The 14,813-nt window shown below is 44.1% G+C and overlaps 1 protein-coding gene across 16 annotated transcripts in view; it reads left to right on the top strand.

Annotated features, from left to right (window-relative positions):
• DAGLA (diacylglycerol lipase alpha) overlaps positions 1 to 14,813 on the top strand; it is a 78,988-nt gene that overhangs the window by 47,564 nt on the left and 16,611 nt on the right. For 15 of the 16 annotated variants that reach the window (XM_080403826.1, XM_080403821.1, XM_080403820.1 and 12 more), the window contains 9 exons: positions 2,529 to 2,663; positions 3,366 to 3,443; positions 4,694 to 4,818; positions 5,999 to 6,158; positions 6,506 to 6,589; positions 6,719 to 6,796; positions 11,123 to 11,203; positions 12,470 to 12,612; positions 14,144 to 14,212. In XM_080403826.1, the coding sequence (XP_080259952.1) occupies positions 2,529 to 2,663; positions 3,366 to 3,443; positions 4,694 to 4,818; positions 5,999 to 6,158; positions 6,506 to 6,589; positions 6,719 to 6,796; positions 11,123 to 11,203; positions 12,470 to 12,612; positions 14,144 to 14,212 (953 nt within the window). The remainder of the gene's footprint in view (positions 1 to 2,528; positions 2,664 to 3,365; positions 3,444 to 4,693; positions 4,819 to 5,998; positions 6,159 to 6,505; positions 6,590 to 6,718; positions 6,797 to 11,122; positions 11,204 to 12,469; positions 12,613 to 14,143; positions 14,213 to 14,813) is intronic. The other variant, XM_080403824.1, reaches the window with a different exon arrangement.

Raw genomic sequence — 14,813 nt, 5'->3', positions numbered from 1 at the left:
AATGTTCGTGTCATGGCAGCTCCAACAGCAGCATTTCCTTGGAGGTTATTTTGGGCTCCTCCCCTGGCCTGTGCTACCGCAGCAGGGACACCTTCTGTCCCCTGAGAGGGCAACCAGGTCACCTTGTGCCGGCATCCAGAGACGCCTGTCCCAAAGGCGCAGCATGGGTGCTGCAGCTTGGCTCAAGAGCCCTGACAGGCATCTGAATGGCCTGGTTTCTGAACAACTCTATTTTATTCAGGAATGCAAAATATTTCACTTTGTGTCAAGCTTTTTAACAAACTTTTCATTCTGCCATGACTTTCAATTTATTTTTTTTTTTTTAGTTCAGGATAAAAGCAGATACCAGAATCTTCAAATTCCTTGTGCTATTGAATTTCCATTTTACATTCAGCTTGAGCAATTTCCAGGCTCTTTTCTGTAAAGAAACAAGCTCTGACTTTGTGTGTCCTGGCATGACAGCGTGTGGAATGAATGCATATGCAATGGATCAGAAATGAATCCGATGCTGTCCCTCCCAGTCCTCATGGAAAAAAATGTTTTAGCAGAGGATTATTGCCCTCTGGGCTGGAAAATAGTTCTGCAGAGTGGACGTGGCATTGGGGCAAGAATCTGTCCTTATGGGTCTGGAGTGAAGTCTGAATTGCTAAGTCTCCCCCAACTCTGTCAGCCCCAGAGCCTTCAGGGTTTGTAGCAGAGCACTACAATCAGCCCTGAAGTATAATATCAGGGGCTCCAGCAAACACTCTTCCTTCAGAACAGAATGTGCACGTTGAACTTCCATTATGGCCTTTTACTTTGGTCAGAGTATTAAGGGGTGTTGCTGTCACTTTGGGTTAATGGGAGTTTGTCGTATCTTACTTCGAGGCTGTTTGCCTTTCTTGTGTGCTTATGAGAACTGTGGTAGGATTTATAGGGTCAGTACTTCAAGGGTACTGCAGTTGTAATGTTGGAGAGGTTACTGCCAGTCCATTTGCTCTTCAAAGGCACAGCTGGCATGGAAACCTGCACAGTGTGCACCTGAAGCCCCATTCTTAATGGTGATTTAACTTGCTTTTGTAGGCAAGTGAAAAATGATAGAAAGTAATCTTGCACTCCAGGAGTTTGTCAGAGATGAAAGAATGTAGGTCACTTCCTGCAAGACTGCTAGGGAGAAAAGGGATTTACTTTCTTGCTGGTCAAAGAAGAGAGATGGAGAGATCCTGTCCTGAAGTCTGTCTTCAAGTGCATGGCTCTGGCATTCTATGAAGACTGCAATCACATGGCTTTAGGTGCTGAGCAAAGGATGCTATGAAAACACAGGCTAAAAGTTCAGGATAAGGTTGTGACAGACCTTGGTAGGAAAGGTTATTGATGGCAGGAGTCAAAATACTGACCGCTGGTGTACTACAGCACTTGCTCTGTCCCACATTTTCATGATCCAGCCTCTGGGTCACCCTTGTCTTTAAGCTTGCTGGTCTGACCAATGGTCAGGCCAGTGTTGTCTCACAGTCAAGCCCACCTCCAATCTCCCAAACTGTTCTTGCTTAAGATCTTGTGTGGGACTTAGTTTGTAGTACTGACCAAAATGGGAAATAACATTTCTTCTCAAAATACCTTTGTCACTCTGCTTCAGAGCTTTTGCTTGATCCCCTCAGATCACTTCCATTTCTGTCCCTCCTGTGGTGTGGGTTTTTTTTTGTTTTTTTTTTAGTTTGGTCACCTTCTCTTCTGGGAACTCTACATTTAATGACTCTAATCTCTTTCCAGGTTTTCCTTTTTAGGCCCTCTTGCTTGGGTGTAGTCCAAGATAAACCTGGAAAAGCCTGGTAAATTGGTCTGCTCCTTCAGTACCTGTGTAACCCCTGCTTGTTGTAATTAACTCTTTGAAGTCACCTGGCAATGAGTGTGATGGTGAACAACGAGCAGCTGCTTTAGCTGTTCAGTGGCAGGATTGAGAAGTTGCCACTTTCTCTGTGATCTTTCTGCCAGGGACTGTGAGGTCTGGGTTAAGGATGGACAAACTGATCCCAGGACAGAGTTACAGAATTGAAGAGCCTGTTAAATAGGAAAAAATCAGTACTTGCTCTTTTTTTTTTTTTTTTCCCCCATTAGCCTCTGTTCAAATGAAGTTGCTTTTGAGGAAAAAAGATGACTCTGAGATGACATTGGATTGGGATTTGCTTGGTTCTCATCTTACTTCCTCTGTCTTTTTTTATAATGTAGAGATGAAAACATTTCTCTCCCTTTGTGTCTGCCTGGTCTGTTTTGATGTTGAGGTGGTCTGCTTGCCCACACATAAGCACTGAGCATAGTACAAATTTGGTCTTGGCTGAGGCCTCTGAATGTGATTATGTAAAATAAATGAGAGAGATTAATATGATTAGACCAGATATGGTGTTCCCTGAAGGAATCTCATGGATGTTTTGGAGAGAGAGCTACAGAAATGAGGCCATTGCTGCCGCATTGGTTCTCATTCAGTGTCCTGTTTTGAGGCTCCCCACACCCAAACTCCTCCTCCTAAACTCTTCTCTCCCTGGATTTTGCAGGACGCCTACTCTGAAATCGCCTACCTTTTTGCTGAGTTTTTCCGAGACCTTGACATCGTCCCATCTGACATCATTGCAGGCCTGGTTCTTCTGCGCCAACGGCAGCGGGCAAAGCGCAATGCTGTGCTGGATGAGGTGGGTGGAGGGGGTGCGTCGCAGTGTGTGGAGGCAGTGGGCATCTCACTTGGCCTCTGACTTACCTGCTGCTCTTGTGACTCACTGTGTGAGAACTGCATGACTCTGCCTGTCTTGTTTCTGTTGTGTGATGGGCTATTGCCAGTCACTGAGCTATAAAATAAAACCACTTAACTCCTTCAGCAGCTTTTTATGAGGCTCCCAAAGGGCCCAGGTGACACAGAGTCAAGCTTGTGAAACCTGTCGTCTCTTCTAGGCAGGTGATACATACAGATTTAGCTCTTGACCCCAAATGGGCAACTGCCTTGAGGGAGGTGGCAGGTACTTAAAAGTGGATGGGAAGATTGCTCCACCTGTACAGTGATGTGGAGAAGACTCCAGCATCTAGGTAAAGCTGCAGGAGGAATTTTAGGGAAAAATTCCTAAATTCCCAAGCCATTACTGGCATTGAGACTTGTGGGTTGTCATCCCAGTAGAAAATTGTTTTGGTTTCCTGCTCCTGCCCCCTTTCCTTGAGGTGGGGTTCAGACAGCAGTGATCAGATCAGGCAGAAACAAGAACAGCAAAATTGGAACTAGTGGAGGAGACTGGTTGGGATACTTGAAAGTGTCTTGTCCCAGGTTACACAGTGCTTTCTGTTTCTCATGCATAAATTTTGTCTTGGTGACACAGAGAATTTTTATATATGTTTGTGACTTACAGGCAAACAATGACATTTTAGCTTTTCTATCTGGGATGCCAGTGACCAGGAACACAAAGTATCTGGATCTAAAAAATGTGGTAAGTCACTGGACTGTGATCTTGCAAACTCACCACGCTTCCCTCTGTAGCCTGTTTTCTTTTTCTCAGTGGCTTTTCTTATTCCTTTCTCCCCTCTCTGGAATAATCAAAGAAATTAAAGATGAGTACAACATAATAACCACACTTGCTTTCTGGAGGCTTTTTGTCTTCAGATGACTTTTAAAGCATTATCTATCTCTGTCCTCCACTTTGGGGGATGTGGTAGTATTTCCAATCAGATGGGAGAAGGCAATGTGAGGTTTCTTCAAGCCAGAGGTACGAGATGAGTGCTGCATCCAGGAGTGTCGTGCAGAGCTCCATATGGAATTACCACCAGCAGAGCTCATGGAGCCCTGCCTGCTGGGCTCCATCTTGATAAGGGCAGGGAACTGCCTGGAATGAGATGGAGCCTTCCTCCCTGGGGCTGCTTCTCAGCAGTTCTCAGGATGGAAGTGGCTGCAGCCTGTTCTGTTCTATGTGAATTAAGCTTGGCTTTCCTTCTGGCATGCTGCTATTGCAGCCCTTCATTGGGCAAACTGTATTCACCTTCCTTGATTAGACGATATTGCTGCAAGAGAGGCAAGACTGACCCAATCCCAGCATCTCTGATCAAGTGATTCTGTGATTAACCTGCTTCTGGCTGTGCTGTACTGCATTGTGTTTAATGCTAACATCCTGCTGGTGCTAAGCCTGTGTCGTCTCCTGAATAGGTGTGTGTGGGGAGAGATGTCAGCAGAGCTTATAGAAGACAGCACCAAGGCATGTGGCCCCAAACTGGCTCTATGGTCCTCTCTGAGCATCTTATGGCCTGTGACACTGTGGAAGCAGTATATTTAGAGAGCTGATCTTCTTGGGGCTTAAACCAGTTTTCTCCATTACTAGGGTAGGGTGGAGCAAAGGCCACAAGGGATGGCCTGCCTTTGCAGCAGGGTGTTTGCACAGAGGAGAACTTCTGTAGAACTAACTTCCAGTTTTTTTAAACAGTTAGCGGGGCCCCTCCACTCGGGGAAAATAGGCATGGCTATACTGAGCTGTTCTTGGGAAGGGGAGAACATTGCCCAGCATAACCAGCTTGCTGTCCTGCAATCACCTGGAAATGCTGGCAGTGTTGTTCTGGTGGTGCTGAGAGAGAAGGCTGATGCTCAGAAAAAAAAGGTGCACATGTCTGACTGATGGAAAAAGGGAAATGGTAGAAAAACTCACTCTCTAAAAGCAAATAAGGCCTTTAGTGAGTCTCTTGTCTCTTTCAGCAAGAGATGCAGCGGTACAAAGAGGTGTGTTACTACATGCTGTTTGCCCTGGCTGCCTATGGCTGGCCCATATACCTGATGAGGAAGCCCACATGTGGACTCTGTCGCCTGGCCAGATCCTGCTCGTGAGTGGCCATCCTGTCTATCACTCTGCCTTCTTGTCTTCCCTTTTCTCTCCTGTTTTTTCCTAGATTTAGAAATACGTTTTTTCATTAGTTTGCTCTCCATCACCTCTCTATTTCTTCCTTTTATCTTCTGCTTTTTTCCTCTTTTTCCTTCTCGTGCTTTTTCTTTCCATCTCTCGGTAACTCTGTGCCTTCATACTTCAACATCTTTCTCCTTGATCTCTTCCTTACAGTCGCTTACCTTGTTAAACAAACCAGGCTGTCCTATGTTCTGTCCTCTCTGGCACGCTAAGGATCATGCCAGTCCTGTGCAGTTTGAACAGCCAGCAGAGAGAACTCATCTGGCACCAGACTGCTTTCACACTGAGTCAAAAAGCTGTCTTGGAGCTCAGGAATCAGATTTATCAGCAAGCCCAGATATACAGGAGTTGACATTTGGGTCTTTATTAAAGCATTGGCAAAACTTGGCCAGAGTTTGTGCTGTGTTCTCTATGACTAATTGGTTTTTTTTCTGCCATGCTGTATAGTGCTCACCTCATGGAGGCATTGCTGTAGTTCAGTTCAAGATTGCATTGTTTTAAATGTTTGCTTTCAGCTGCCATAATGCTGTCATCGGATTCTCTTTGGGGTTGAGCTTTTTGCACTTACGCAGGCAACTTCTGTGCTGAAGCTATTAGGAGGAACATATTTCCTTTTGAGTACTTTTATTTGTGAAGTGTCTCATAAGGGAAAGAAGGAAAAGAATCTGTGCTTCTGTGTTTGTTCTAGAATTATTCTAGACCTGTGTTCTTTTTTTTTGTTATAAATAGATCTAGATCTCAGTAAATTCTAGCTGCTTTGGGTGTTGAAGCTATGTAGGACTGCGCTATGAAGTGCAGTATCCCTTGAGGAGGGATCCCAGCCCCATCATGCATTGATTCCTTGGGGACTGGTTACACTGGAGCTCTCTCTGGTGCTCAGAAGGAAAACTGCATCTGATCCCGGGGCCCTTTTTTGAGGCTGAAACACAAGTTGTGTGCTCTTTTGTGCAAGAGCTCCTACAAGTGAAAGAAATCACTGTTGTTGAGATGAGGCCAGTGTGGCATGCAGGGTCTGTCTTTCCCTTATCTCTAGGCATTCCACCCTAAAACTGGTCTCTTCCACGTTCTGCTTTTCCTCAAAGCTATTTTTTTTTCTTCAGCAGATGTTGCTGTCTCTGTCCTTCACGGCCCCGCTATGCACCTAGTGTCACCATTGAAGAGGATAATTGCTGTGGCTGCAATGCCATCGCCATCCGGCGCCACTTCTTGGATGAGAATATGACCTCGGTGGACATTGTTTACACGTCTTGCCATGATGCAGTAAGGAGAATCTGCAGCTCCCTTCACATTTGGGGGCTGTTTCTAAGGCTCTTCCTAATGGGATTCACATACTTCCAGGCATAGTGGTACAGAAAAGGAAACTTAAGCCTTTTTTTTTTTTTTTTTTTTTTTTTTTTGGATGACCCTAGAGCTTCCTATCCCCTCTCCCCATCAAGAAATTCTGCCACTTGGACAGAAACAGATGCTAGTACGAAAACTCAGATCATTCGGAGGAGTGCTTATGCATAAGGCATAGCCTGTCACACTGCTCCGTTTCCTTTTCCCTGAGCAGGAATAATTAAACAGGAATGTCTCAAATGATGGTTACAGTACGGGATCTTTTCCAGGTTTATGAAACACCTTTCTATGTGGCTGTGGACCATGATAAGAAGAAGGTGGTCATTAGTATCAGAGGAACTCTGTCTCCAAAAGTAAGTGCATTGTGCAGCGGCCTCAAATACCCTTGGCCACCCTGGCAGACTTTTGGGAGAGTCTGAGACCTTCCTGACTCACGCTTGGTGTGTGACTTACCTGTAGCACGGTGACTGGTTTTCTTCCAGGATGCCCTGACGGACCTAACTGGGGATGCAGAGCGCCTTCCAGTTGAGGGTCACCACGGAACATGGCTGGGACACAAGGTGTGTAAAAGAAAACAAACCGAAATGAAAAAGGAGAACCACTTCTTTTTCTAGTGTTTTGACTTTTTAATTACAGGCAAAAAAAGAGTGGCCTTAATTGCTTGAGGTGCTTTTAAGAAGGGTGTTACATAACTGCAGTGAAATGGCTTTGAGGTGTTAAAAATCCTTAGCTGTAACAGTTACAATCACTACGTGTGTAATTAAAAACTCCATACAATTAGTAAAAACCAAACAGTAAAAGGCATCTGTGGGGACCTAGAGCAAAACTACTGGGAGTAATTCAGATTACTTTGTTTCCCAATGACCTTTTCAGAATTTGCAATCAAACCTTGAAAATGCATTTTAAAGTTCTGTTGCAAGGGGATAGGCACTGACCCTCACAAAAGGATCCTGGCAGGACTTGCCTCTGTAATTAGACTGATGCTATATGTCTGTGTTAGTGATCAGGGCTGGGCTGATTAAATCAATTTACTATAGAGCTGACCTTTGCCCCAGTCCAGCAAAGTAATGACACGCATGCTGAGTTTTAAGATTATCAGGAATTTGGCAGCCTCTCAAGATGCAGTGCCAGGTTGGAGAAAGAAAAATACAAACTCTGTGTTGGAGGGAATGTAGCGGCTGTTGGAAATGTGGCTGCAGGGAGGTGATGTTGCTGATCATCTCGTCAGGGTCCCTTCAGGGAGGGACATCGGGTTCCTAGCTGCTTGGAGCCGTGAGCTGGGAGCTCCTGCTTTATTCATGATGTCCTGCCTGAATGCCAGACCTCTTCCCTGTGCTTTGATGCTTCACTTTAGGAGGCAGAGTGTTAGCAGCTGGTAGACAGCTGCGTACTTCAGTGCTTAGCTGGATGTGGGTCTGATAGAGAAGTGGCTACTTGAGAAGGTGTGTGGGCTCTGTGGGCTCCTAGCCTCCCAGAGCAGCAGATCTTTTCAAAAAGTGTTGTGTGCCCCCAGTTTGGCTGATGCCTATTTCCTTTGTTTCCCCTTGAATGAGAAATTTAATCAACCTGGCAATTTACCCTGGGACATTTTATGGAAACGCAGGTAACCGATGTGATTTGTTACCATCAGTTGTGTGACAAAATTCTATTTGTTTAACACTTCTGAAGTGTGGCAGTCAATGGTAACAGTGTGGTTACATTGTTGCTGTTGGGCAGTTACATTGTTGCCATTAAGTGGCTACACTGTTGCCACATTGTTGCCATTAGACAATTACATTGTTGCTACATTGCATTAGGTGGTTACATTGTTGCTACATTGTTGTCATTTAGGCACTTCCAGTGTTGCTACATTGTTGCCGTTGGGCAGTTAAATTGTTGCTGTTATGCAGCTACATTGTTGCTACATTGTTGCTGTTAGGCTGTTACAATGTGACATTGCTGTTGTACGCATTCATTTAGCTCAAAATTACTTTGGACAATTCGTGTAATCAACAGTTGGTACAGAGAGAAATGTCAAAGGACACCAAAGGGAAGGAAGGGGGGAATCTGTTCTCTTTTTAATGTGCAGAAAAGCTGGTAACAAACCCTTGCAGAAGCTGGCTTCCCTTTGATCTGTATGTGAAAACACTCACATGCCAGTGACTAATACGAAACATTATCAGGTCATTCCCTTTGTTCTATGTTGAGTTTCTATATGGCCTTTGTGTGATTTCTTTCTTGATTGTTGCTAGTACAGAGATACAGCTTTATCTTAAATTACTATCAATATTAATCTTCAGGCAATAACGTACTGTTGATTCCTGAGGGGAACTAATGGAGATAATAGAATTTAAAAATGTCTGCCTTAATGCATTTTTAATGTCCAGAAGTCAACTTTAATACAAAAATAAATGAAGTGTTTTGCTAACACATTTAATTTGGAGAAAAGTACTTGGCCATTCGAGAGCTCCCTGTAAGTTGTTTGATTTCTGTTATTTTTCTTGCTGATTCTGTCACGCACACCCAGCAGGCTGGCATGGCCTGTTATCTCCACCTGCGGAGCCCGCCTGTCACTGTGCTTCACGCGGTGTTGATCAGACATCCTACAAATTAAAACTCTTGATGTTTACATGAGCCTCCTTATCACTCCACTGGTACCATAGCTGAAAGTGTTTGATTGGTTGGGATGCTGCAAATGCCACAGCTAAAATATATATTAGGTCTCTGAGCTATTTTGGATCAAAGAAACATAGCTGTAACTAAGGTTTATGGGTTAGCAGGCAAAAAAAAAAAAGGGATTGTCACAGTTTGGAGGGGAAATTAAATGGGGGGGGGGGAAAAGCTTCACATTTTTTGAAATCTACTGATTTTATAATAAAATGAATTCTAAAATAATCATAAGTCAAGCATATGAATCTATACTTAATTCTGTTGAACTTGTATAGAACAAAGCTACTAAAACGATCATGTTATGGAGGTTTGTTTTCCTGGTGTAGAGCCAAGTGGGATGACAAGTAGTAGCTGCTAGAAGGAAGCCCTGAAAGCTCAGCCATGATAAGAGCTCTCACCAGTTTGATAGAACAGTCAGTAATAGCAATAACTTTCAAGCTCTTTACCAAATAGACCCCCTCTGTGAATTTTCACACACACACACTTAAAATACCTCAGAGCAGTTTCATGCCTTCAGACTGCAAAGCAATACAGAACATTTCCCTTCCACTTGCCCTAGATCCTCCAGTCTGCTTGGCTTTTTATGTGTGAGGTTTGAAAATGAAGCCCGGATAGTTTTATTCGTTTGAAACTTATGAAACGGTGTCCACTGTAACGGGAAGTCTAAATGTAACTTTGTGGTGATAAGTCTCATTTTGTAATATTAAAATCACTGTCTATATTAGAATACACTTTAATTACCAAAAATATAGCTATAAGGCTGACTAACAGCCCATTAGTAATATCGCCATGGATTTAGGTCATGCTTTTCAAAAATAGAATCCTAAATTCACGTTAGAAATTTATATAAGTTGTCTGCCATTCACTTCTCATTAGAGTTGGCAATGAAGCCTCTCCTGAATGCAGTGGAAGCTGGCTAGCTGCTGAGACATCTGAACACAGGCATGAAGTACCATGGCATCTGCTTTTTGATAATGATGGTGGTGTTACAGATGTCCCATTTACAGATTTACCCATTTCAGGCTCTGCAGAATCACCTGTGCTCTGCTCTTGCTTTTCAGTAGTCAGATTGGGTTTGATGGTGTGTTTGATATTGAGGACTTTGAAAATTCCATGTTTCTTTGCTTTTTGAGAGGGCCATGAATTCTTCTGTGTCTGACATTAAACAGCGCTCAGTAATGTTCGCTTTGTACTTAAACTGTTTTCAGGTAGGGGTGTCATGGAAAATAGCAAAGGAGATGATCTCCCCTGGTTTTTGACCAACCCAGGCGGCATGAATTATTTGAGGTCTGTAATCACTGAATTAGAGTAGATGATTTCTGTTTACCAGTGTTCACCCTGGACTACATCACTGTTTTTCAGCCTTTGTAGTTCAGGCTTGCTTATCGTTGATTAAACTGTAGCAAAGGCATGACCAAGAATTTATGCAACAGACCACATTCTAGTCGCTTCTTTATAACAGATCACCTGCACTTGTAATTATTACACAGGGGGAGAAGCACTCTTCAGATGCAGCCGTCAGCAGAGAAGATAAATGTTTAGAACCAGACTGTCGGCTTGTTTCCCATCTTCCAGCAGTTCTTAGCTTCTAGTGAATAAAAAACCTTAACAATTTGTGATTAATGTCCTTTGACAGCTGAATCTCCTTACTAGTTGCTGCTTTCTCCAGTCATCAATAGCTCTTACTATACAGATAGTGCTACCACTTTCCCCCCTCTAGTAGTATTTCTATTTTCCCTGTGAACTTGCTGGGCTACTTCATGCTTTCATCCACAGATCTAAATGGAAGAGTACAGGTTTGCAGTTAAGGCAGTGGCATGCACAAAATCAGTTTGTTTCTCTGTTCTAGTGCAGGTCCCAGTGTCTGCTGAGCTACCAGCCACACAACCTTACATTTAAGTGGGTTTTGTGGTGGTGGGTGTTTTTTGGGTTGGGTTTGGCTTTTTTCTGGACTTTGTACCATGAGCCCAGGAATAGGGCCTTTGAGTATTAACTTCATTTAAGAACTGTCATTACTCGTAAACAGATTGTGGCTCCGGTAATCAGTGAGCCACGACGTCTGCCTAATGAAGTCTATTCCTAAACGTGGAGTCAGTATTCTTCCTCAACCTGGACACATGCTGTGTGGCACTCAAGAGCTTATACAGCATTTGGGGCAGTATAGTGTCTGCTAGATGTTTAGATCAGGGCTGATCCATAGCTGTTTACATCCTGTTCTGTCTTGATGTTTCCCTCAGGGAATGGTGCTATCTGCTGAGTACATCAAGAAGAAACTGGAGCAAGAAATGGTGCTTTCTCAAGCTTTTGGACGAGACTTAGTGAGTATTAGTTTTATTCTATCTTTGTAGGCTATAAAAAGATGAAATTTCCCTAAAACACTGATTTTAGGGTTACTTTGATGTTCCCAAATCTGTTGTACTGACTTCTAAAATCTTCCTTCAGTTCCTGTTCCTCTGGATTGCCAGGCAGGCAACTAGTTACTTATTCCCCCAAGGCTTTTTTCTTTTGAAACCACCAATACTGCAGAACTCGGGATAATTTTTTTTTTCCCAGGCAAAGCTAAGGCAGGAATTCCCATTTGGTGGCAATGCAGGACAGGGAACATTAAAACCAGATCAACAGGAACTAAAATCTCATCTCTATGGAGATTCTCTTCGGAGACGGCAATGGGATGCCATGCAGACTGCCTGTGTGTGCACATTTCTTGCGATAGAGAGCTATTGGAGAACCCAAGAGAGACATTACAAAGCAGCTTACCTTAAGTTTGTATGTCAGTAAGAGCACAGCCCACTGAGGAGGGAACTTGTGAACCACCTGATTTCCTGCTGTCAGACAGCTGTCCTTTCCTCATGCCCAAAGAGTGCCTTTGGCCTGAGCAGTGCCCACGGGGAAATTAGCAGTAGCTCAAGGGAGAAAAAAAAAGGGATAAAAGCCTCAATGGTTCCCTGAAATTTGAGTGTCATACCAGCCGACACTGAAGTGTCTGCCTGGTGATGTTTGGTACGTGTAGGGAGAGATACACAGGCATGTGTGAATTCTTTGTGCACGGTACTTCATTGCTCTCTGCCTGGAAAGTGAAATTTGGTTTTCAGTGAGCTGTTACCTGAGGAATTTTTCCTGATGTCAAAGAACTCATTTGCTACCTGACTGGTGAGGATATAGTGACATTCAAAGCTCTATACTTTGGTTGTCTCCTGTGCATGATAAGTACCACATTCTGTTCTGCTTGAAGCTGGATGTATGTATAGCGGGTCCAAGTTCTAATTGGTGAAGAATAGTGAAACTAATTGGACCTGACCTACAAGGACAGAAAGAGCTTGATTAGTATGAGAGAGAGCAGCTGGCTTATATGTAGAAAATTAAATACTGTCTGAAGCTGAACTCTGAAGAATATCTGAAAAAGTGCTATGGCCAGAACATGTGCCGTCCCAAGTCCTACTGAAGGTTCATCTAGCCTGGTACTTTGTTTTTTACAGTTGCCAGCAACAGATGCTTGGGGAATGGGACAGATTTTGGGGGTTGTGGACTTACCTTTCAGTCTGACTTCAATTTCTTTTTTTTTCTTTTTTTGTTGTTGTTTTCAGGGGAGAGGAACAAAGCACTATGGCCTGATTGTGGTTGGTCATTCCCTAGGGGCTGGCACGGCTGCCATCCTGTCCTTCCTCTTGCGTCCACAGTACCCATCACTGAAGTGCTTTGCCTATTCTCCCCCAGGTGGGCTGCTGAGGTAGGTGTCAGGGCAGGAGGAGTGGTGGGAGAGAGTGGGGGTGTCGTAGCTGGGTCAGATCCTGTTTGTGATGCTCTGAGAAGCACGCAGAAAAATGGAGAGGCCGTCTATGGGAGCTGAGGGATGTTGGCAGCCTTTGCTCTGTGTTAGTTTGGAGTTTAGGTTATGATGGCAGGTGGCTGCTCGCCCAGATAATTCTGGTTTATGAGTTAGCTGCCTGTGGCTCTAGCTCTAATTTCACCCTGACTAGCAGAAAATGCAGGTTGAGTGGATGGGGTGCAATTTCCATACTCTCTGCACAGTGCCACTGTGTCCTCTCCCCATCTGCTGTGAATAGATGTACAATAAGGAGATACTTGACCAAGTGTAGATGCCTGCATCAGTTGATCTAGTTGTTTGGACTCCTTTTGCAGCTGACAAAGAAACTGGCACTTCTGGGGTGTGATTTCTGTCATTGTAATGTGGGTGCCTAAAATAGATCAGAGGGATGGTGCTTCTTGGGTGCCTGTTTCTCTCCCTCGACTACAGGGGGAATCTAGGGTAGCTGCCTCAGAGCTCTGCAGAGAGGTATGGTGAGTTCCTCCCACTGTGAATTGGAACAGACCTGCTGGTCACGTTATTTACATGACAGTCAAACAAAAACATCCCACTTGATTGCTGTGAAGTGAGATAAAGTCTTTCTAGTCATGACAGATGTCATGAGGGCACTTGAAATCGGCTATGGATTATCAGAAGCTTCTTGTGATAGTAACTGTATCATGTTCCAGGAGCAGCCAAGGGTTTTAAACTATCCCGCTAATGAATCTGAATATCAGCATGCCTTGTTATGATAGTAATCCCTGGCCTTCTGCAGCTATAGAGGAGTTGCTCTGTAGAATGTTTCATGAGAGTTTTATAGCCTTCTGCTCAGAGCTTCTGCTCCTCAATAGCTTGGGCCAAGCTGTGCTGCATTACCTCAACTGTTTGAGTTCAGGGAGGTGCCTCTGACTGTCACACTGTTGTTGCACTGTGTGTCATGCCCAGGGTCATCTCTAGGTCAATGATGCAGCCTCTGCCTGTAGTAACTGGTTCAGAAGATCTGTGGGAAGGTAGCTGATTGCAGAACCAGTTCAGAGTGGAAGCCTTAATTCCCTCTTGTCTTGGTATTCAGGTTGCTGCAGAAAGTGGCAGTCTTAGTTTTACAGTGTCTTTGTAAAGTTGCCTCAGGAGCATGGTATATCTTCTTCCCTTCTGCTGTCCTGGCCATTCCCAAACTGTTGGAAAATGAGGCATTGAGTTCAAGTACTTCCTTTTCCAAGTATATTCAGAGCCAAAGTAATGTTGCTTGGGGCATGGGATGTGAATTTCAGGCTTTTCTTTATCAAGGTGCAAGTCTTAAAAGCCTTATTTGGGCTGAGTGGCTTGGGATGTGGTTTTTATGACCCTGGTTCACTACTTAGTAACCTCTGGGACACCAGTGGCAAATTGGGAATGAAGTGCCAGTTTGCTGCTAGTGAAACACTGCTTCTTCTTGGTCCTGTTTCTCTTCCAGTGAGGATGCCATGGAGTATTCAAAAGAGTTTGTGACTGCAGTCGTGCTTGGCAAAGATCTAGTGCCCAGGCAAGTTGAGAAGTGTCTGAATTTCTTGATGAATATCTGCTGTTCTACACTAAAGTCACCCGTTTCCTATCAGAAGCATCGAGCTCATCTCTGTCTCTAGTTTCCTCATTAACCTGTCCTTGTATGCTTCTTACTTGTCTTCATAGTTACCTGTATTGCTGCATCTTTTACCTGGGCACCTGTATTGGTGTTTCACACACACTTTTACAGGCATATTCCCCCCTGTCTCTCAGCTGCCTGTATGAAAGAGAAGGGTGACTATCCTGCCTCTGTAATAACACTCACTGCAGTATCTGACATGTCAGTGCCATCTTCCTGGTTGCCTGTGTTTTCTCAGACCTCTTCACGCTCTGCCCTGCACTAGAGGCACTGTCATCTCATTTTGTACTGCTTGTCTCTGAATACCTACTCCGTATCATCTTGCATCTCTGAACCAGCTCCCTCATTTCTTGTGTCTTGGTATTTCTCACCTCTCATTGTCTCCCAGGACCTGTTCTGCTGAGCAGGGCATTGGACTAGGAGCAGCCTGGGGTTTACTTTTGCTTCTGTCTTGTTGTGTGACCTCAGATAAATGGTGACGTTTCTGTTTGTACAATATAAG

Source organism: Falco punctatus, assembly GCF_963210335.1.
Source record: "Falco punctatus genome assembly, chromosome: 10".
NCBI lineage: Eukaryota > Metazoa > Chordata > Aves > Falconiformes > Falconidae > Falco > Falco punctatus.
This window is presented reverse-complemented; position numbering and strand designations above follow the sequence as displayed.